General features: G+C 40.0%; 1 protein-coding gene across 3 annotated transcripts in view; it reads left to right on the forward strand.

Annotated features, from left to right (window-relative positions):
• The window catches only part of METTL9 (methyltransferase like 9), a 49,979-nt gene that overhangs the window by 8,199 nt on the left and 17,257 nt on the right, over positions 1 to 24,523 (forward strand). For all 3 annotated transcript variants that reach the window (XM_010819325.4, NM_001080367.2, XM_005224772.3), the window contains 3 exon segments: positions 6,724 to 6,914; positions 10,922 to 11,131; positions 18,637 to 18,821. In XM_010819325.4, coding sequence (XP_010817627.1) covers positions 6,724 to 6,914; positions 10,922 to 11,131; positions 18,637 to 18,821 — 586 coding nt within the window.

Below are 24,523 nucleotides of genomic sequence, written 5' to 3' on the forward strand. Positions count from 1 at the left end.
AGTTTGTTATAGAGGATACAACTTGGGAACAGCCAAATGGAACAGAGGCATAGGGCAAGGGACTGGCGGGGGAAGGCAGAGGGTGTCACAGAGCTCCTAAGCCCTGTCCAGGTAAGCCATCCTCCCAGCATGTCCGTGTGTTCAGCTACCTGGGAGCACCCAGAACCCTGTCTTTTAGGGGTTTATGGAGGTTTCGTTACCAAGGTGTGATTGATGAAATCTTTGACCAGTGTTAGTTAAACTCAATCTCTAGCTTCTGTCTCCTCCCTGGATATTAGAGGTGGGACTGAAAGTTCCATCTTGCCCTCCTGGTCATCACATGACCATACACTCACTCTGGAGTTTCCTCAAGGTTTTAGGTGCTCTGTGCTGGGAACTTGGGATAAAAACCAAATGTTTATTTATTATTGAACCACATTACCCAAGAAACTTGCAAAGAGTCGGACACGACTGAGCGACTGACAAATGTATATACAAACGTGTATACGATTCAGTTCAGTTCAGTTGCTCAGTCACGTCCAACTCTTTGCAACCCCATGAACCGGAGCACGCCAGGCCTCCCTGTCCATCACCAACTCCCAAAGTCCACCCAAACCCATGTCCATTGAGCCGGTGATGCCATCCAGCCAATCTCATCCTCTGTCGTCCCCTTCTTCTCCTGCCCTGAATCTTTCCCAGCATCAGGGTCTTTTCCAATGAGTCAGCTCTTCGCATCAGGTGACCAAAGTATTGGAGTTTCAGCTACAACATCGGTCCTTCCAATGAAAACCCAGGACTCATCTCCTTTAGGATGGATTGGTTGGATCTCCTTGCAGTTCAAGGGACTCTCAAGAGTCTTCTCCAACACCACAATTTAAAAGCGTCAATCATCTACGCTCATCTGACATTACCTAAAATCATAAAGTTCATTTTCTAAAATAATTTTCTAATTTTAATTTTCCTAATGGGCTCAAGTCTTTTGTATTTTGGAAGAAAAGATTATTATATGCCATGTATCTGACTAGTTGAGGAACTCCAAGTAAGTTCAGAAAAACTTTTAACTCTATCCCTCAGTCTGATAAGCAAATATAATTTTATAGGAACATTGCATTTCTACTTTAAAGGAATTGGGTAAGCCCATGTAGGGGTTCTTAAGCCATGGTGATTTTGCACCCTCAGAGAAACTTGACAATGTCTGGGACATTTTAGTTTGTCATGACTGGGGGCTGGGGAAGTGTTGCTGGCATCTGATGGGCACTGGCTTGGGATGCTGTTAAACATCCCACAGCCCAGATCAAGGATTATCCGGCTCCAAATGTCAATGGTGCTGAGGTTGAAAAATGCTGGCTTAGTGTAATTCTGTTACTATCTAGATCAGATTATCTTTAGACCCATTTATCCAGTCTTAATTGGGCAGAATAGTCCTGCTTTCTTTTCTAGAATTGAATCTCACAGACAGGCACACTGGAAAGAACAAAGCAAAGAGAAGCTTCTTTGAAAAAAAACTTCTGAAAAACCACATGCCCCTGAACAGGAGTTTGAATCAGTTGGGAGTGCTCAGCAGCCCATTCATTTGGCACTGTAAGGTGGGAAATGAAACATGCAGTGCTTTGCCAGGTGCCTGGGATAAGGTAGACGTTCTGTGTCTTCCTTCACTGCTTGCTGTACTAATGTAGTTCTGTGGTGGGTGGGTAGCTTAACCACTATTTGCAGAATTGGGTTTAAGCAAGGCCTTACAAAAACCTTAAAGTTTTAGAAACTGACAAAACCCAGTGACAGCTGTCTCCATGGTTATCCTTGTGTTCTCTTCAGGATTTTACTAGAAACACTAACTTCTATCTGTTAGACTGCCTGTGATTTTTTAACAATTATTGTTAAATAGATGAACATTTTGTTGTTCATCTGTAACTGTACCAGGCACTGAAGTCAGTCATTGTCCCTGACCTTTTATGGAGCTTTGTGTCTGCCTGGGAAGACAGACCCTGAACATGCAATTTATAAACAGGTATTCCAGGTGCGCTATTTCAAATCCTGAAAGATGATGCTGTGAAAGTGCTGTACTCCATATGCCAGCAAATTTGGAAGACTCAGCAGTGGCCACAGGACTAGAAAAGGTCAGTTTTCATTTCAATCCCAAAGAAAGGCAATGCCAAAGAATGCTCAAACTACCGCACAATTGCACTCACCTCTCACACTAGTAAAGTAATGCTCAAAATTCTCCAAGCCAGGCTTTAACAGTATATGAACCGTGAACTTCCAGATGTTGAAGCTGGATTTAGAAAAGGCAGAGGAACCAGAGAACAAATTGCCAACATCTGCTGGATCATGGAAAAAGCAAGAGAGTTCCAGAAAAACATCTACTTCTGCTTTATTCACTGTACCAAAGCCTTTGACTGCGTGGATCACAACAAACTGGAAAATTCTGAAAGAGATGGGAATACCAGACCACCTGACCTGCCTTTTGAGAAATCTGTGTGCAGTTCAGGAAGCAACAGTTAGAACTGGACATGGAACAACAGACTGTTTCCAAATCGGGAAAGGAGTACGCCAAGGCTATATATTGTCACCCTGCTTATTTAACTTATATGCAGAGTGCATCCTGAGAAATGCTGGGCTGGATGAAGCACAATCTGGAATCAAGATTGCCGGAAGAAATATCAATAACCTCAGATACGCAGATGACACCACCCTTATGGCAGAAAGCAAAGAGGAACTAAAGAGCCTCTTGATGAAAGTGAAAGAGGACAGGGAAAAAGTTGGCTTAAAACTCAACATTCAGAAAACTAAGATAGCATCTGGTGGCATCACTTCATGACAAATAGATGGGGAAACAGTGGAAACAATGACAGACTGTATTTTTCTGGGCTCCAAAATCACTGCAGATGGTGACTGCAGCCATGAAATTAAAAGATGCTTACTCCTTGTAAGAAAAGTTATGACCAACTTAGACAACATATTAAAAAGCAGAGACATTACTTTGCCAACAAAGGTCCGTCTAGTCAAGGCTATGGTTTTTCCAGTAGTCATGTACGGATGTGAGAGTTGGACTGGGAAGAAAGCTGAGCACCAAAGAATTGATGCTTTTGAACTGTGGTGTTGGAGAAGACTCTTGAGAGTCCCTTGGACTGCAGGGAGATCCAACCAGTCCATCCTGAAGGAGATCAGCCCTGAATATTCATTGGAAGGGCTGATGCTGAAGCTGAAACTCTAATACTTTGGCCACCTGATGCAAAGAACTGACTCATTTGAAAAGACCCTGATGCTGGGAAAGATTGAAGGCGGGAGGAGAAGGGGACGACAGGATGAGATGGTTGGATGGCATCACCGACTCAATGAACATGAGTTTGAGTAAACTCTGAAAGTTGGTGATGGACAGGGAGTTCTGGTGTGCTTCAGTCCATGGGGTTGCAAAGAGTCAGACACGACTGAGTGACTGAACTGAACTGAACTGATTCAGGTCAGTGGTTATAAATGTTACTGAGGAGACATGAGACGTGAGAGAGTATTAGAACAGGGGATCCATCTTAGTCTGGAAGTTCAAAGGACATATTTAGGCTTAGGTCACTTGGGGTAGTGGGAAATGTAGGAGACAGCAAATACCAGGTGAAACAGCTTTGGGAAATGAGCCTTCCAGAAAACGAAAGAAGGGTGCAGTGTTGTGACACAGTGAGTGGCTGGGTGTTATGGGCTGATAGGGAGTGTCATGAGGTGAGGCTGTGGATACAGAATGGACAAATCTTGTAGGGCCTTGTAAGCCATATTAAGTATTTTGAATATTATTTTAACATAACTTCTGTGAAGCAGGGTTGTGACATCATAAGATTTGCATTTAAAAATTTGCAGTTTCAGAGAAATGCTTAGTTCCTTAAATTTTCAAACCATTTTTAATTTCTGGAAGCCACCTACACTTTAATGTTTGTGTATTTTTTTTAAAGTTTTATCAAGATATAATTCATGACTGTAAAATTCATCTTTTGAAGTAAACAGTGGTTATAGTAGACTTCACAAAGTTGTACAGCCATCACCACTCTCTTAATTTTAGAACATTTTCATCACTTGATAAAGAAATCCCATATACATTAGCATGAAGACACTCCCCATTATCTCCTCTCCCCAAACCCTTGGCAACCACGATCTACTTTCTGTCTCTGAATCTGCCCATTCTGGACAATTTGTGTAAATGAAATCATGTAATCTGTGGCCTTTTGTGACTGGCTTATTTCACTTAGCATAATATTCATAGTTCACATCTCAGGAATCAGTGCCTCATTCCTTCCTATGTTTGATTGATATTCTGTTGTGTGGATCAATTACATCTTGTTTATCCATTCATCAGCTGATGGACACTGGGATTGTTCCACTTTTTGGTAATTATGAATAATGCTGCCGTGGAACTGACATTTGTTCCATACAAATTGTCAGGAGGAACATGTGTTTCAGCCTTCATCTTTAAAGAGAAGGGCATTACTCCTTTTTATTCTGTAGCATATTCTGATCAGGAAGTATTTTCTTTTCTGAAAGATTTGTCTGGCAGTAAAGGTTCAACCACATGTGTTAATATTGATGAGAGAAATGCTGTTAAAAACTTGAGGCTTTTTTGGGGGGGTCGGCATTTGTAAGCATTATTTGCAGTTAATGGTGCCCGTTCTTGCTTAGTTCTGGAAGTCAGAGTCCGTTATTGTTCTGGTTGTCCATTTACAAGTGGGTGCCAAGGAATTCTTAGCTACTCTGTTCCACGTGAATGACTTCTTGTCCACAGTAATAGAATGTACCTGATTGCCTATTACCCAGGTGATGGCTTTCATCTTGATTAGTCATTTCAGAGAATTAAGAGAAAATAAAAGTTAGAATGGCTTCAGTATTACAGAGTTTAGAATGTGAACCAGGAGGTCAGGAGTATAATAAAAAATGGTTTATGACCTGCACTGGGGCGTAACTTCAGGCACAATGAGTATTAAGAATTAGTTAATGGTTAAGCAGGAACATTTTCAGACCAAGATAAAAAGTGTAGGCAGTGAATGTAAGAAGCTTCATAGCTTGTCATATAGTGGGAAACATAAAGAGTATCAAGTTCAAGCAGTTTTGGTAAAAGTGTTTAATGGTGAATTAACACAAAACCATTAGCTGTTTGAAAGATTTGGTTTATCAAGTCAGGGCACAGAGTTTGTAAAAAATATTAGTTAATCTCTGAAACTTTAATGTGCTTGTTTGGTTATATCAGCGTTAGTGTTGGCAGTGTTACCCAAGATTTCTTTAAATATTTAGCAAGCTTAGGATGACTGTTAAATTGGTCGATCGGTTATGTAAGCAGTTACGGGACACCTACTGCTGATGAGTGGTCATACTTGTCAGGGTAAGCAGGTTACTTTTGTCTCTTCATTGGGGGAAATTGTTTCTTAGTTGATAAGAGATTAATAGTAACTGATCTACTCAGCAGTTTCATCATATACTTAATGGACTGACTTTTATTTATCAGGCCATGTTAGAGGACCCTTATCTCATTGCTATTATTATAGGAGTCTCATGTGTCTGGCCCTGTATTGAGGATAAGCCTGCATTAACTTGTTTAATCCTCAGAGTAACCTACCAGGATAGACAGAAACCAGTGATGAATTTACAGAGTCTCAGAAATTTAAGTGATTGTGTGAGCTCGCACACAGGAATGGCTGAGCCGGGACTTGATGGTGGGCTCACTCTGAAGCTGCGTCCCACAGGCTGCTTCTCCTCTTGGTGTACTAACTCTAAGTGAAGATGGGAAACCTTTATTACACAAGATCACACTTCAGCCACAACTGAGGTCCTTGAATTTTGTTCTAAAATGTTTGTTCTGGATAGAGCCTGTTCCCGGTAATCTGCTTCTTAGTGTGGTATTACTTTGTCTTCTTATTGTTTGCATATGACCTTAAGATCTTAATCTTTTCAAGCACATTTGGCTCCTGTCTGTTAAACAGTGTTAAATGATTTGGTAAAGCACACCAGTATTTCTACAGGTCTCTTTATAGCCCACAACGAAAAGGGTAGCTAAATCAGGTCACTGGATTTTTTTTTTTTTTTTTTTAATTATTTTATTTATTTGGCTGCACCAGGTCATAGTTGCAGCACTCGGCATCTTGAATCTTCATAGCATCACGCGAACTCTCAGATGCAGCATGTGGGATCTAGTTGCCTGACCAGGGATCGAACCAGGACCCCCTGCGTTGGGAACATGGAGTCTTAGCCACTGGACTACAGGGAAGTCCCTGGTCACTGGAATATTAAATCCTGCTACTTATTGATTTGTTTGGTGGCTTCGAGTTAAATCACTGCATTGAGTGTTTTTAGATAGAAAACAAGGTTAATGTTGGTAGTTACTGCCTTCTTGCCTTGAATCTCCATGAAGGAGAGGCCAACAGAGCTTTCTTAATCTCGGGGTACAGTGGGCCATAGTGCTAGAAGTTTGGGGCCAGGAGTCAGTGTACTTGCCTGGCTCTGTCACCTCCCAAGCTGCATGACTCACAAGCCTCTTCACCCTTCCTCCACTCTCTTACCTGCCCCTGAAAGTAATGAGTTAAACCAGAAACTAGGTAGGAGGAAGTATTTTATACCTTATAGGTCGTATAAGAGATGATTACTCTTAAAGTGCCATGAGATTTATGGTATTTGGAAATCTTAGATTCAATTTAGTCTTCTGTTTTTCGTTTTCGGATTTTTTAGATGATGCTTCAGTTCTGTGTTTTCATTTTTCTCATTCTTCTTTCTTTTTAGTGGTATGTGTGCAACAGAGAGAAATTATGCGAGTCACTCCAGGCTGTCTTTGTTCAGAGTTACCTTGATCAAGGAACACAGATCTTCTTAAACAACAGCATTGAGAAATCGGGCTGGCTATTTATCCAATTATATCACTCTTTCGTGTCATCTGTTTTTAGCCTGTTTATGTCTAGAACATCTATCAATGGGTAAGTGAATCTTGGATAATTTTTTCTTTATCCTTAGGTCTAGGAGAAAGAAAAGTTACCTCGTTGAGGTGTTGACCGTCTCCACAGCTACAACACTTGTAGTCAAAATCCTTGGCCCAGCCTTGGCAGGTTGCTTTTAAAATTCCGTATAACTTGATAAACAGCCTCATTGTTCTGTATTTCTGTGGTGGGAGTTACAGTGCTTCCTAATTTTGATGTTCACAGAAATCATCTGGGCATCTGGTTAAAGTACAGAGTCTGAGTCAGTAGGTCTGTAGTGTGGTCCCAATTTTTAACCCATTCCCAGGTAATGCCTATCCTGCTGCTGATCTATTAGAGAGGAACAGGATACTTGGAACCAAGCTATAGGCAAAGTGTGCTTTGCCATAAGCACATTTCCCAGAAGCAGGTGTTCTGGGGAAGGATCTAATCTACTTCAGCCCAGCAGTAAATGGTGGCTTGCTCGAGTGATGGATTCTCCCTCTGTTCTTATGTAATGTCTAGACTCACCAGGATTTTGTAAACTTACAAAATTCTCTGTCCCTCGAGTGGTTCTCTCAACTAAATCTATGGACAACACTGTAGGAGTATTTTTATCCTTTGTCAGCCAACTTTTCAAACCCCAAAGCCTAAGAATCCAGAGCTCTAAAGAGAGAAGTGGCAGGGCTCAGTGCTTGAAAAGCCTGTGGGACCACTTACAGCTGCTGGCTGGGCCCACTTTTTCTTCTCTTCAGGTTTGGAGCCAGCTCCTACTGAATGTCTTGTCTGGATCCCAGGCTGTCATCTGGTCCTTAAATATGTTTTCAGGCACCACGAGCCATTTCTCAAGATTTCTTCCTTGACTTTCTTCATTGTTTATATGAAGTTGCCTTAATTGGCTTCAGCAAACAGTTGTTATTTTTGTGTTGGTGGTTGAGTTTATACAACTTTGTCTGCCATTTTGTTTCTAAAATTCACTGCATTGAATTTCTGTTCTGTGCCTTTTTTGTTGGGGGAGAGGACCAGGCTTGTCACCACAGCAGTGATTTTTAGCCTTTTTGGGATTCTGTACCTCTTTGAAAGTAATGTGAGGTAGAAATTCTCTGTTCAAATAGTCCTTACATTCAACACTTTGCTTATAATTTGGGGAGATTTCAAGCTCTAACCCTTCCTCCTGCCTCTACCCTATTGGCCCTGGTTAAGATTCTGTGCTCAGGGATTTCACATTTTGGTCAGAGGGCCAATACTAAGTCCCCTTTGGCTTCCCTTATCTATAGCGCTTCTGCTTTTTTTTTTTTTTAATAACCCCCGTCCTCACCCCTTCCATCCACCCTCAGTGCCCCCTCCCGCAATAAAACAAAAACATCTCCTGCCCTGCACCCTGTTCTCAGCTGAAAGCTTAATTTTGAGCCCATTGGTACTTTCTCTCCATGGCGGTGGTAGCTTATTACCATGAGTGGCTATCTCTTACAGAAATAATTAGTATGGTAACCTTCTTGAATTAAAAAGTAAGATACATATTGGACTTCCTTTATGTGGGAAAGGGGAAAACCAAGAAAGGAGAGACTTGATAGCTGTGTTCTTTTATAAAGATATTTGTAAGGAGGTATACCTCCTCTGTGGGCTTCCCTGAGGGCTCAGTGGTGAAGAATCCACCTGCAATACAGGAGACACAGGAGACATGGTATTCGATGGCTGGGTCAGGAAGATCCCCTGAGGTAGGAGATGGCAACCCACTCCAGTATTCCTACCTGGGAAATCCATGGACAAAGGAGCCTGGTTGGCTACAATCCATGGGATCACAAGAGTGAGACATAACTGAGGCATGTGGACTGGGATGGGGTGGGGGTATGAGTTGGGAGAGAGGCATACTTCCTCTGTAGATTCCAAATCTAGAGAGAGCTTAGGCCAGAGAATGTAGAATGGTTATCACACACACACACACACACACACACACACGCATATGTGGACATCACTAACTTTGGGACTTAAGGACAAATTAGAGAGCCATACCTTTCCATGGTATGTGTTTGCGGGAAACCTTGTATTGAGCAAAGTCATTGTCTTGGTATTTTAAGTGAGATAATTCTTCAGTGTCTGGAACTGCCCCGCACATTTCAGGAAGTCTGACTTTTCTGACCTTGCCCACTAAATCACAGCGGCACCCTCAAGTCACTGTGACCACCCAAAACTCTTCCCACCTAGTGCTCCCTAGAGGCCAAAGGTCATTTGGGCTCGATGAATTTAGAATTTTTTGTTGTGAGATTTTATTTAAATCTTTTGGTGTAGCCTCTGTTGCTCATGATCTTTGGATATAGCACAATGCTTCTTTCTCTGGTGCCCTTTTGACATGAACTTTGACCTCAGGTGACCTCTAGCTCTAGAATTTTATGATTATCATATCATGGGTCCTTAGATTCCAAAAGATATGGCTAGGGAAGTGTGTTATTTTATAATTGGGAAAGCTTAAGCCATGTAACTATTTTGCAGTTTACTTTTGGTGCTATGGCAGGTGGGCACCAACATTTGAAACATGCATCCCCCAAGCTCCCCCAAGCTTGTAACCTCTCTTACCTCTTCTTGTTCTGATTGTGGTTCCTCCGTGAAGTTTTATGTAGCTATTTCAGAAAGTTCAGTTCCGTTTTCATCCTGTTTTCCCATTAGAAGATAGGAGCAATTGAGAGTTGAAGACAAAGTTTAGGGGATGAAGTTTTCTCTGGGAGGTGGTTGTATTGGTGAATATCTCTGAGGGTTTCCCTCTCCCATTTTTTTAACATTTCTGTGGGACAGAAGATTTACTGCAAACACATTGTTAGGTTTGGTTGACCTTTCCTAAGGGAAAGGAGAGGAGGAACTCGCTCCATAATTTTAATTTTTTTCTGAAACCAGTCTTACCAGGAACACCCAGTTGCACACATCCTTCCAGTCACTGCATAACAAGCTTATTGTGCCTTATGATTGTTTCCACAAAGCAGCAGAACAGTACAGATTTCCCTGCCACCTCCTAGACCAGTGGTTTTCAGACTTGTCCTGGGCCTGAAGAGGAGGCGCCTTAGGAGCTTCTTCAGGCTGCAGAGGAAGGGTAGAAGTGCTGGCAGCAGCGCCGGCGCCCTCCACTCTCCTGTTACAGTTTACCTTGTCTGAGTAACATCTGCTTCGTTTAAAGAAATGCTCCTGCTGTTTACGGGAAGTTTGGATCCCTGCCCTAGACAGACTGGGATTGCAGAGCTAGAAAACAAGTTCTGAGTAGGGACACATTTTATTTCCCGAGACAGTGCTTCCTTGAGACTTGGTGTGATCTGTAGCTGCTTTTCTTAGAGCACTCTTTGATTTCTATTTTAACTCCTCTATTTTCAAAGACATTACAAAGTTTTAGAGGTTTTTTAGGATTTTTAGAATTAACAGGACCTAGCCAATTGTATAACATACAAACTGACCCCCAAGTATGAATCTACTTTTAAATGCAAATTAACTGATATCACAAGGACCACTCTTCCTCTTTTCTCCAGTGTCTCTTAAAAATCTATTATCTAGACCTATTTTTGATACTCATTGTTCAGTTTCATATTGTAAATGCCCCCCCCCCCCACCATTTGCTTTTTCTGCTCAGTGTTATTGGCTAGTGTTGTAGTCTGATTCTGTTGGCCTGACATTTTTTTAAACTGATATACATGTTTTCTATTACTCCTTCCTATTTTGACTTTAATTTTTCACAGTCATCTTTTATTTTCTTATATTTTTCTTCCTGCCTTCGCACCTTTTATTCCTCTCCCTGTCCCCACTCTTTTGGGTGTACTGTTTGCAGCCTCAGAGACAGATGATGATATTTGGAGGTGTTTTCTTATTTTGTTACCTTTGCTTTTTAACCATGAATCATATAGACGATGTCTATTTTAATCATATACTCTTATAAGCATTTTGTAAATTCAGAAGGCTCTTGGTGCCATGTCACTGTTCTGTGTGGATGTTGGGTGGGAGGGCTTGTTTTGTACACAGTCATCCATTTTTGTCCTTTTTCTCTTTTCCAGGTTGCTAGGAAGAGGCTCAATGTTTGTGTTTTCACCAGATCAGTTTCAGAGACTGCTTAAAATTAATCCAGACTGGAAAACCCATAGACTTCTTGATTTAGGTGCTGGCGATGGAGAAGTCACAAAAATCATGAGCCCTCATTTTGAAGAAATTTATGCCACTGAGCTGTCTGAAACTATGATATGGCAGCTGCAGAAGAAGAAATACAGGTATAGTTTTTAGACATGTTTTAGAGTATATTTCTTGGTTTTAGATGTTTTTCTTCTTAGTATTATTTTATTTAAATGATACAAATCAGAAACAATTTTCATGAGGAGGAATTTTAAAAAAATCTTTCCATGTTACAGCTGACCCTTAAACAGCGCAGGGGTTAATTCACGTATTATAGTCAGCCCTCTGTATCTGCAGTTCCTGCACGTCCGTGGATTCAGCCAGCACCAGACCATGTAGTATTGTAGTATTTACCTTTGAAAAATATGGGTCATGTGTAAGTGGATCCAGGCAGTTCAAAACCACATTGTTCAAGGGTCAACTTACAATTAAGTGGAAATTGAGAGAGAAATCATCTTTCCGTGGCAGTGTTTTTCTGAACTTGAGATTTTGGCACTGTAGGGAAGAAAAGGGCTTCCCTGGTGGCTCAGATGGTAAAGCATCTGCCTGCAATGCAGGAGACCCAGGTTCAGTGCCTTGGTGGGGAAGATCCCCTGGAGAAGGCCACAGCTACTCCCTCCAGTATCTTGCCTGGAGAATTCCATGGACAGCAAGGCCTGGCAGGCTGCAGTCCACGGGGTCGCCAAGAGCTGGACGTGACTAAGTGACTGACACAGAACACACAGGGAGGAAAAGGCAGGTGAGAGGCAGTTGGAAAAGAGAGATCAAATGTAGGGACTTGTTCCCTAATTTGAACCTGACATTCTCAAATCTTGTTTTTTGTTTATTTATTTTTTTAATTAAAAAAACCAAAAAATTTGTGGTAAAAATATGTAACAAAAAATTTACCACTTTAGCAATTTTCAAGTGTACAGTAGTATTAAGTATATTTGCATTGCAGTATAACCACTATCACCATTCATCTGTAGAGCCTTTTTATCTTTCCCAACTAAAACTTTATACTCATTAAACTGATTCCCCAGTCTTTTGTCCCCCTGGCCCCTAGAAGACACCATTGTACTTTCTGTCTCTATGAATTTGACTACTCTAGAAACCTTGAAGAATTGTACAATATTTGTCCTTTTGTGACTGGCTTAATTCAGTGAGCATAATGTCTTAAAGTTCATCCATGTGGTAGCATGTGTCAAAATCTCCTTTCTTTTTAAGCCCAAGTAATATTCCATTGTATGTATATACCAGATTTTGTTTATCCATTCGTCAATAGACACTTGGGTTGCTTCTACCTTTAGCTATTGTGAATAATGCTGCTCTGAACATGGGTGTACAGACAGCTGTTAGAGTCACCGCTTTCCCTTCTTTGGGGTGCATACCCGGAAGTGGAGTTGCTTGATCATATGGTAAGTTGGTGGTTAATTTTTTGATGACTTGCCATACCTTTCCACAGCAGCTGCACCATTTTACATCCCACTTGCAGTGTACAAGGGTTCTAGTTTCTCGACATCTTTGCCATACTTGTTGTTTTCTGATCTTTTTTTTTTTAATAATATTCTTCCAAATGGACATGAAGTGAGAAATCTTGGTTTTCAGACCATCCGCTGCTTGAGAGACTTAGGAAGAAAGTCATTCTTTATTCAGTATGGATTCTTTTGAGTGGAAGAAGAAGGTGCCGAGTATAGAATGTGAGAGGTAGAGGTATATAACCTGCCGCCTTTGATATTTTGGAAGCCGGCCTTAGACCTAGAAAGTTCAATTATACACTCCTCACTTTCCTACCATCTAAGTTTATAAGTAAGAGATTAATTTAGGAACAGACTAACCCTAGAGACAGAATATATTAGCATAGCTCTTGAAGCAGGATTAGTTTTAAACTTTGGAAAAAACATAGATTTTTTTAGCCTGAGGAAGAGAATACCAATAGGAAGGAGGGGGAAGGGTTACTGTAAGTGGGGTTTTGCGTGCTAAGTCGCTTCAGTGGTGTCCAACTCTTTGCAATCGTATGAACGTCAGGCTCCTCTGTCCATGGGAATGCTCCTGGCAAGAATATTGGAGTCGTTTGCCATTTCCTCCTTCAGGGAATCTTCTTGGCCCAGGGATTATATCATGTCTCCTGCACTGGCAGGCAGGTTCCTTACCAAATGGAAGGAGGAAGAGGGTATAGTCTGTGGTGTAATCAAGCACAACAGAGCCTGAGAAGTTGAGTTAAAGGTAAGGGAGATTGACCTTCCTAAGAGCTTGAGCATTCAAGTCCTTGTCACTGTCAGTGTTTAAGTGGCTCTTAGGGACGTTATAGCAGACTTATCTGTGTGAGGTTGATTTGTAAGATCCAGTAGTCTGCTCAGATTAGATCCTTGTGGGTCTGTGTGGTGGCACTTGAAATACATTCCTTCAATTAGAAATTAATTCACCATGTCAAGGCTTTGACCTTTGTTATAATGGTGACTTAAATCATGCTTAATTCCTAATTTGACTCTCTTCCATGTTTTGAAGTGAATATGGGGAGGAAGATATTAGAAATATGTCTTCAAGTGATTTTTCTCCCACCTACCCTGAGCCATGTCTTTGCTTGCTTGCCTGCCATTTAAACCCTTCTAGAGACTTAAGTGGCCAAATGGAATTTTAAGTGAGACTTCAGATGTTCACATTAAGTGAGTCAGTACATGTAGAGTTTACATGTTATGTTACCTGATAAACTTGTACACCATGTAAAAAATACTTAATTTAGGAGAATTCCCTGGCAGTCCAGTGGTTAGGACTCAACATATTTTTTCACTGCTGTGATCCAGGTTCAACCCCTGATCAGGGATCTAAGATACCACAAGCTGCATGGAGCAGCCAAAAACAAAACGCAACAACAAAAGCTGACCTTGTTCCCCTAATACACATGCCAAAATCTTTTTGCAGTTTGACCTAGATAGGGAATTCATACTGGTTGACACTCCCTCCATGATGTTGTTACTATGAAATAAAAGCATATTCACAAAAGTGGCAACTTTTGGTGCAGTTTGAGGTTTATAAGACAAGTGGTAGGGTTTGCCTAATCCATGATGGCCGGGCAGACTTTTAGCTTACTTCCGTGGTTTCTTTCTTTCTTTCTTTTTTTGGAGGTAGCTATTTTTTGTTTCTCTTCAGTATATGGGCCCACAAAAACCTGGCTTTCTAATAAAGGTTCTGGATTTCATTTTTGAAATAAATCAATAAAACAGAAAATGGCCAGATTTCCCCTCTGCATTGACTATTGTTTATGCCAGAAAGCCTGATCGTAAAATTTAAGGATGTGGTTTTGATTTTTAAAACAAAAATAAAACTTTTCTTTACATTGTTGGTGTTTTGGTTTTTTATTTAGGATTTATCACAATACTGATTGCTTTGTTACTTCTCCAAGGAAGGTGTACTTTAAATCCTCCTGGAAGGCAAACTGTTACGTAACTCATTTTCTTGAAAATAATAACCCCGTGAACAGATACCTTGCTTCTTGGGTTAGAAATGCTGTTTTGTAAGAGCCATAGATATTTAGGAATGGATTATACAATTACTTTTTTTAAGTTTAATTTTTAAAAAAAATTTATGTTTGCCTTCGCTGAGTCTTTATTGCTTTACGCAGACTTTCTCTGGTTGCAGCGAGCAGGGGCTCCTCTTCGTTGCGGTGTGTGGGCTTCTCATCGTGGTGGCTTCTTTTGTTGGGGAGCACAGGCTCTAGGTGAGCAGGCTTCAGTAGTTAGGGTACACAGACTCGGTAATGGCAGCTTGTGGGCTCTAGAGTGCACACCCCACGGGCTCCAGGAGTTGTGCACGGGCTTAGTTGCCCTGCAGTATGTGGAATCTTCCAGGAGCAGGGATAGAACCTGTGTCCCTGCATTGACAGGCGGATTCTTATCCACTGCATCGCCAGGGAAGTCCTCTACAGTTATCAGGTTGGTATAAAAGTAATTGCGGTTTTGGACTGTGGATTTTAAATCATTATAACTGAGCTCAAACACATCTTTATTAATCAGAAAGGAACCATTGCAATCAACACATTTTTGCCAATGAAAAAATAAGTTTATTCCTGTAGCATAAAATATCTGTGCTTCAGGATTTGATAAACTTTTGAAAAGCATTTTCTACCTCCTGATTGTGGAAGCCTTGTCCCTGCAAAAAGTTGTCGAGATGCTGAAAGGAGCGGTTGTTGGTTGGCAAGAGGTCAGGTGAATATGGCAGATGAGGCACAACTTTGTAGCCCAGTTCTTTCAACTTTCCACGTGTTGGTTGTGTGACACACAGGTGGGCGTTGGTGTGGAGAAGAGTTGGGCCCATTCTGTTGACCAGTGCCGGCTGCGGGGTTGCAGTTTTCAGTGCATCTCATTGATTTGCTGAGCATACTTCTCAGATGTAATGGTTTTGCTGGGATTCAGAAAACTATAGTGGATCAGACTGGCAGCAGACCACCAGTGACCATGACCTGTTTTTTGGTGCAAGTTTGGCTTTGGGAAGTGCTTTGGGGCTTCTTCTCAGTCCAGCCACTGATCTGGTCACAGCTGGTTGTCATGTAAAATCCACTGTTCGTCAAACATCACAGTCTGAGAAATGGTTCATTGTTCTTGCGTACAATAACAGAAGACACTTCAAAAGGACGATTTTTTAAAATTTTCGGTCAGCTCATGAGGCATCCCCTTATCGAGCTTTTTCACCTTTCCAATTTGCTTCAAATGGTGAATGACTAGAATAGTCTGTGTCGAGTTCTTCGGCAACTTCTTGTGTAGTTGTAAGAGGATCAGCTTCAGTGATCCTCTCAGCTGGTCATTGATCCTCACTGGCGGCCACTGCACTCCTCATCTTCAAGGCTCTCGTCTCCTTTGCAAAACTTCTTGAACCAGCACTGCACTGTATGTTCATGAGCAGTTGCTGGGCCAAATGCGTTGTTGATGTTGCAAATTGTCTCTGCTGGTTTATGATGAATAAAAAAATCACTTGAATTTGCTTTCTAACACCATTTCTACAATCTAAAATAAATATAAACAGCAAGTAATAAGTCATTAGCAAAAAAAACATAAAGTGAGAAGTGCACATTAAAATGATGTATAACATAACCACATTTATTTAAGAATGTATTCCAATATCAAATGGCAGAGTTCAGCAGTGAAAACCTGCAATTACTTTTGAACCAACCTAATAACATTTTGATTATGTACACTAACAAAGAATTCCACAATTCAAATGACAGTAAATAAAAACTGTTCTTCGGCAGGAAAATAATTTTGGCAGCGTGGTTAGTTCCTCAGACTGCTTTTACCGAAAGTTAATGTGAATGTTAGTTTATGTGATCTGAATGGTGTTTCGTAGATGGTGGAGGATACCAGCGTATGGCAGGGTGAAGAGTGGTAGTGGGGATGGGCTTGGAATTGCATCTGCACGGGTAGGTCATACATGGGTAGTTCAAAAGGAGTTGTGTGTACATTTTTGACACCAGAGAACAAAGATCTTTAAACTTTAAAGATGCTTGACTTTAATGCATTATCTATAGGTTAAGGATCTTTCTTAAAAAGGAAGGAAAATATTGTAATTAATTCTATTCCTTAAGTTCAGACTCTTCTTTTTTTAAACGGAAAGATACTGGAAACTGAATGGATAGCCATTCATTCTCAACCCACCACCGTGGAAGCATTTATACAAAGATTAATTGTTAGGTTCTTTCTCACCTGTATGGAGAGAGCAGGTTCATTGTCTTGAATAACCTACTAGAAGAGTTTCCAAGCTGTAATATCTACTCTGCTTGTGCTTTACAAGAGCCTGGACAAGTCACTTCTTTCATTTTTCTTATAAGAGGAAATTTCGTCTTATAAGAGGAAAATTCAAACATCTTGTTAGGATTCCTGGGCTAGCATGCAATTTGAGTGGGGCTGGTAAATTTGTCTTTATCAGTGGAACTGAGTTTACAAGTAGAAATCACAAAACAGAAGTAAAGATGAAGTTGGACTTCTATAAATATAGTTTTAACTGTCCTGGTTTTAAGGCTATCAGGATTTTGATTTTCTGTTATAAACGTGTGTTTCTATCTTTCAAAATAACCAACATGGAAACTACCTATCTTCAAGTGATTCTGAGATGGATTTGGTGAGATTATTCTAGATTAAAACATGCCAGTGATGTTTGGCTTCTGCTTTGTTGTAAACAGGTCTAAGTTTATGTGTTTGTTTTTTTGAATCAGATATGTAGTTTGTCTTCTGCAAGTTTATGAATTTAAACTGGCTGTTTGGCTAAGGTATTGATATACAAATAGCCTTTAAAAGTGATTTTGGAGCTGTAATGCCCTGCTTATTTCAAGTGACAGAAATCTGACTAGCTCCTTGAAGTTCGTCAGAGTGTTGTTTTGGAGGAGGCTTTAGTTTTTTTAAAAATATAGATTGAAAAGAAGATACATCTGAGTAGTTTGTATTTCTTTTTATTCTGCTATGCAAAAATGTTCTGAAATGTCATAAAATATCTGCTCAGTGTGATCAAAGACTTGTTTAAAAGGTCCTTTTTCTTGTTTCCTTTTGCTCCCTGTCTCTATCATAACATGCCTCACCTACCACATTCTGATTAATATAACCAGGCAGGAGTGAGTAATTAGTAGAATTGCCGTAACATTGACAAACAAAGACTCTTGATATAAGGACTCCTACCCTCTGTGAGTAAAACATTGTGAAGGACTAGAAAGTGTTCTTAGGGCGCAGGAGGCAGGGAGGGGAGAGAGTGAAGGAGCGGGAGAGAGAGTGATTACGTGTGCATGAGATACTGAGCGCTGAGAGAGGTGTGTTAACCATGGTCTTCACTTACTGTTTTAGCAGGATGTCCTGTGCTTTGTTTTTTCTACAGTTATTTAGATATGAAGATTCTAGAGTATGAAATAGTATCTCTCTCCTAGAACATGCTATGCTAAGTCACTTCAGTCGTGTCCGACTCTGTGCGACCCCATAGACGGCAGCCCACCAGGCCCCTCGTCCCTGGGATTCTCCAGGCAAGAACACTGGAGTGGGTTGCCATTTCCTTCTCCAATGCATGAAAGTGAAAAGTGAAAGTGAAGTCACTCAGTTGTGTCCGACTCTTAGCGACCCCATGGATTGCAGCCTAACAGGCTCCTCCGTCCATGGGATTTTCTAGGCAAGAGTACTGGAGTGGGGTGCCATTGCGATGTGTGCAAAAGATCATAGGTTGTAAATGGAAATTATCTTATATCACCCTAACCATTGTTAAAATAGGAGGCACCCTAGGAATAAAAAACATGATTATATGGTGTATATTACATCCCAGTGAATGTAAAAGTTGAATTCTTCATTCATTAATTGATGTTCAAGAATTTGATGCCCTAGTTTCATAACCATTTTTATCATCTATATCTTCGTACTTATTCAACATACTAATTCGTACAAAGGAAACTTTGTATGTTTTGGAAATAGATAAAATGCTAAATTTAAAGAAGTATGGTTGTCTACTTTTGCATGGCCATTTTATTACTGCAAATATATATTATAAATGAAAATTTTGAACTTACTTTGATTTGGAAGACAAAATTAAAGTCTTTTCTGGCATCTAAATATTTCTAAAGATGTCTTTAAGGGTTTTTATATCTTTCTGATTTTTCCAGAGTGCTTGGTATAAATGAATGGCAGAAGACAGGGTTCCAGTATGATGTCATCAGCTGCTTAAATTTGCTGGACCGCTGTGATCAGCCTCTGACTTTGTTAAAAGATATCAGAAGTGTCTTGGAGCCAACCAGAGGCAGGGTCATCCTTGCTCTGGTCTTGCCTTTTCATCCCTATGTGGAGAACGGTAAGTGTGGACACCCACTTAGTAGGCCTATTATCCAGCATTGGTGTTTGTGATTCTGTGCAATCACAATTAGACGTGATCTGGTATTTCTTAGAATACCGTGTACCATATCGCCTCAGGTAACGTTTGTCTTCATGTGGATTTTATAGTGCTTTCTTTGTACTCTCTTTGCAGTGGTAATAATACTGAGCTGGATTTGCCTGCTCAAGATTAAAAGCCTAAAATGCTTTTAAATGGAGCCTTCACCACTAAGTTAATAGCCTTTTGAGCTGAGTCAAGCAGTAAATGATGCCTTTTAGTCTACCTGAATATACTTGTTGAATGTCATAGCTATCTTGTATTTTACATCTCTTGTCCCTAAAATGATAAATGCTATTGTTATCCATTTTCCCTTTTGAAGACCATTTGTGTCCCAACACGTATCATTTCTTTGACGTTTGGTTTTTCAGTCACTTGGTCTTACTCTTTAACAATATTGAATGAAGAATATCTCAGAAGAAATGGTTAGATTTTATACTGCCTCATATTTACTATGACTTTTGGCCATAGTCACATTAATTCACACTTGGCTTTAGCTTATGTGATTTGCATTTTAGATCATGTTCAAAGTTTTGACTTTAAGCCTTGTTTGCATTTTTGTAAGTTATTGTACAGTAATTAAAATTTATTTATTATGTAAGTAACACATGTTAATATTTGAAAATCTTTTCTTCTTTTACTACCTTGTTCAACTTTGGGTTCAAAAAACTCTTTAAGAACTTGTTGGCATTCTTGAGAAGTCCAGTAATATTTTGCTAGCATCATAGTTATCAAATACCTGTAAAAATCTTCATCCTAAGGAATAATGCTTAAGTTTGCTTATAACCGTGGATTTGTGTTGCCACTCACTTGCTCCTTTGTTTCTTCTTGTTCTTATTTTTTTGCCCCATCAGGTCTTAGTCCCTTCTAATTCAGTGCTTGTCTTTAACATTTACCAAATGTTTGTGGATCTGTTGTTGATAGTGGGGAAAATGGAGAATTCTTTAGACATAGGAAGGTAGGAACAGAATAGATAGAATAGATGTGTTTCCCCCTGCCCCCGCCCCCATCTAGCATGTCCATTTTTACATTCCTTTGTTGAGCCATTTTGTCACGGCAAAGAAAAAACTGCTTGAACGTGTACAGAGTGCCACACCACGCCTATGTTTGTGGGGTAGGGAAAAGCCTGGTTAATGTCATCCTGATAGTTCAGTGGCCTGACCTGTTTCAGTGCTGTTCCCTCTGTGAGTATGCCACGGCTCCATCTCGCTGCATTGCCGTCACTAGTCATCAGCTGGCAGGTCTGGGCTTCCTGTGTCCTGTTGGGCAACCACACGATGGAACTTTAATGCTATTTCCTGGCATAGCAGGAGGAGGACTCAAGCAGGGGAAGAAACGTCAGTCTAAACATGAAATCTATTTCCTTGTGTTTCTGACACTAAAAATTGAGAGGAAGTTAAACTGGACAAGAGGGCAGACTCTAGTAAAGGACTGAAAACAGACTCCTTGCTTGTGGATGCGCCGAATTGCCTGTTGAATTCAAGGGGTCTGGTGTGTGACATAGAGCAAACCTGAGATGCAGAGCCTTGTTGCTGTGGGTGACCTTTAGTGACCTATAAGTTTTGTAGACTGCTTGTGGTACTCTGTTATTGCTTCCTTTTCTCTGAGTTAGATCCTAATGATTTCCGTGTGACCCCATGTGAAGACTCATGAGGTACAAAGTGATCTTGCTGTGTGAGTTCATGAATACAGGACTGGTTTAAGGATATCTGAGTGTATTTTGCATTCTTGACTCAGTTTATTTTAACAAAAGCAATTGTAGATGAAGTAATTACTGGTGTAGTTTTTTTGATTGGTCTTAAAGTTGAACAACAGCAATTTTATTGCTTAGATTAATTTAGGGGAAAAATGCAAGATACATCTTTCTAATTTCGGTTTGTTTGGTGTACTGACCCAGTTCTGGTTAGGGGTTACTTCTCAATAGAATTGTTTCAAACATCAGAAAGGGGGAAAGTATGTAATCAAGAAAAGGAAACTTATATTGCAAAACTGAAAATTTAGTAATGTTTAATTTTTTAAAATTGTGATTTTTATGAAAAGGTAATTCATGGTAAAAAAAAAAAAAAAAAAGTGTTAAGCAGCTTCCTAGAGAGTATATAATGAATTTTCTCATCCACTCCAGTTTCACAATCTTGTTCAGGTTTCTTGACTATTTTTCTAAAGATAGTCTATGCAACTATGCTTGGACATGAAAAAAATTGATTCTATAATCCAAGCCCATGATAAATAGTTTTGTTGCCCTTTTTCACATAAGTATGTATCTAGGAAATTACGTGTAAGTGTCTGTGTCCTTGTCTGCGTGTAAGCGTTGGTGTGCTGGAGCTGGTTTTACGGGCTCAGGAGAGCTGATTGTTGCATTGGCAGGAATTTAGTGAGCTGGTTGTTAAACTTGGCCATTATTGAAGTTGACTTCTATGCGAGTACTTACACCATGGAAACGGGCAAACTCTACAAATAGACTCTCCCTTCTAGCTCATTGGTAAACATTTACCAGTACACCGCTGGGCATTGGTAACTTTGCTTGATGAAGCCTCTGTTGATGTACTTACAGATACTGGCAGTTTGCTTTGTAAAGACAAGTGAAATGAATGTTCTTAGGGAGGTCTTGCGCACATGTGTAAGTAGGTATAGGGATGTTATCTGTTTCAAGAAACAGAAGGAGCAACTGAAAAATAAGAGTTTATTTTAGAAGAGTGATTCCAAGGTTGGTTAATTCAGTGATGAAAGCACCCATTGAAGTTCAGAACTTGCTTTCATTTCTTCATCTTCCGTGTGTTGACATCCCCCGCAGTTACAAAATGGCTGAAGCAGCACCAAGCATCGTGTGTAGGCATGACCGAGCCTTGGAAAGAAAGAAGCATTTTCTCCCAAAGGTTTTTTTTTTTTTTAAGTGAGGGAAACCTTTTCCAGAAATCTCTCAGGTACATCACACTTTAGGTCCCATTAGTCCCTGGGCCAGGAAGAACCCTTGGAGTAGGAAATGGCAACCCACTCCAGTATTCTTTCTTGGAAAATTCCACGGACAGAGGAGCCCGGCAGACTATATAGTCCACGGGGTCTCAAAGAATTGGACACGACTGTGTGATTGAGCATGCTCTTGGGCACTGAACTTGCAGTGAAGGTGGAAGGGATACTTCTGTTCCACAGAATATCATTTAAAAAGCGTTTACTGAGTGATGCTGGAGATAAGTGAGCAAAAAACATGCAAGTATTTTTGTCTTCATGGAGCTTAGTTCTAATGAGGAAGACAGATGGTAAACAAATAGCATGTTGTTGGTGATAAGTGTTACGAAGAAAAATAATAAATTTAAGAAAGGGGCTTCTTGGGATTGGGAGTTGGGTTTAGGTGCTGTAATTTTAAAGAGGATGCTCAGGGAAAGACCTCACTGAGAGGGTGATGTAGGGAAAAGGCTGAAGGACATAATGTTTAAGGTTGTCTGGATGATACATTTCTAGGAGTGGAACTCCTTGTTAAAGAGTTAGTTTTCCAAATAGCTACTCTGTGATCCTAATACCATTTATTGAATAATAATCTTTCCCTAATGCTTTGAAATGCCGCCTTTATCATGTATATTCTGTGTTAAGTCACTTCAGTTGTGTCCAACTCTTTGCGACCTATGGATGGTAGCCCACGATGCTCCTCTGTCCGTGGGATTCTTCAGGCAGGAATACTGGCGTGGGTTGCTGTGCCCTCCTCCAGGGGATCTTCCTGACCCAGGGATCGAACCCACATCTCTCACATTTGCTGCATTGGCAGGCCTCTTATGTCTGCTCTATTGGCAGGTAGGTGCTTTACCTCAGTGCCACCTGGGAAGCCCTTTGATCATGAAGTCCTATGTTGGTCTCTATTCTCTTAAAATTTATACTTCTATATGTGTGCCAATATCAAACTATTTTAATTACTGTAACTGCATCATGCATGTTAATATCACAGTACTAGTCTTTCCTAATCAGTTCCTCTTAGATTTTTCTTGGCTTATTTATTTAGCAGATCAACTTTAGCACTAGCTTGCCTAGTTCCCCTATATTATATTTATAGGTTAATTTACGGAGTATCAGGTCTTCTAGCTGATAATAGTATGTCTTTTAATTTGTTCAGTTATGTTCTTTCATAACAAAATTTTCTTCATAGAGATCCTACACTAGCTTTGTTAGATTTATTCTAATGGTGTGTGTGATGTTATAAATAGGATTTTTCTTCATTGTTTAAACTATAAAAACCTCCTGGCTTTGTATAATTGACAAGTGTTTTGTCCTTAAGGTGTTCAGCATGATGATTTGGTATACACGTACATTGTGAAATGATGACTGCAGTCAGTTAGCACACTCATTACCTCACAGAGTTACCTTTGTGTGTGTGTCTGAAGAATGCTTAAGATGTATTCTTGTAGCAAATTTGAAGTGTACAGTTTAGCATTATTAACTCTAGCCACCAGGTTGTACACTAGGTCCTCTGAATTTGTTCCTCTTACACCTGAAAGCTTGTATCCTTCGACCAACATCTGAGTTCCCCCACCCACCAGCTCCTGACAGCCACCATTCTGTTCTCTGGTTCTACAAGTTTGACTTGTTTAAGTTCCAAGTATAAGTGAGATCCTGTAGTATTTCTTTTTCTGTACCTAGTTTATTTCACGTAGCATAATGTCCTGTGGTTTTATCCATGTTGTCTCAAATGGCCCTCCAGATATTCTGCGTCACACAAGAAAAGCAGCTTTTTGTGTGTGTTTGTGTTTGTACCAGTTTTGTAACTGTTTACCTTATGGGATTATTTTAGTGTTTCCAGTAGTTTCCTCCATTGATTCTCTTGGGGTTTTTAAAAAGACAGTTATAACATCTGCAAATGGTTTTGCTACTTCTTATTTTTAGCCTTTTTTTTTGGTCCGGGTGAATTTGTAGTTACTTCCAGAAAATGTTTTAAAAAATGGTGGAAACCTTTGGTTTTTACTTTAATGAAAAATATGATTCTGCCTTTTGGCCTGAGATGGATGTTTGGCTAGAGATAGAATATTTTTCAAAAATCCTGTTTTATTAAGAGTTTAAAAAAGTCAGGGGTCAGTGTTGAATTCTGTCACCTTTGTTTTCAGCCTCTGTGGTGACAGGGTTTTTTCTCTGTTGTCTTATTAAATCAATGGTACTTTTCTAATACATATTCACTCACATATCTCTGTGCTTATGTAGGATAGTCTTCTTTGTATCACTAGATTGTATTTATAATAACTAAATAAAAATATTAACATTAATATTACTCATAAATGATGGTCTGATCTAATCTTTCATTTGGAAGATGTTATCTTTCTCATGTTCTGCTGATTTTGTAAAAAATAATTTCTGAATTCCTTCTAATGCTCTGGAACAGTTTAAATAGCATTGTGGTTACTGTTTTTGAAGATTTGGTAGAATTCTCTGAAACCAGCTAAATAAACCTGTACATTCTGGAACCCTTGGCAACTTTCTCACTTTCTTCCAGGGTGATTGTTTGGGTTAAACTAGACATGTTCAGTCTTAAAGTTCCCCAGTCTTAATAGAAATAAGCAAGACTCTGGCAAGACTGCTTTGGGGAAGGAGTATGGGCTTTTGAGGGCTAACCTGTTTTGAAATATGCTGCTAAGTCACTTCAGTCGTGT

This window comes from Bos taurus, chromosome 25, assembly GCF_002263795.3.
Source record: "Bos taurus isolate L1 Dominette 01449 registration number 42190680 breed Hereford chromosome 25, ARS-UCD2.0, whole genome shotgun sequence".
In the NCBI taxonomy this organism is placed as follows: domain Eukaryota; kingdom Metazoa; phylum Chordata; class Mammalia; order Artiodactyla; family Bovidae; genus Bos; species Bos taurus.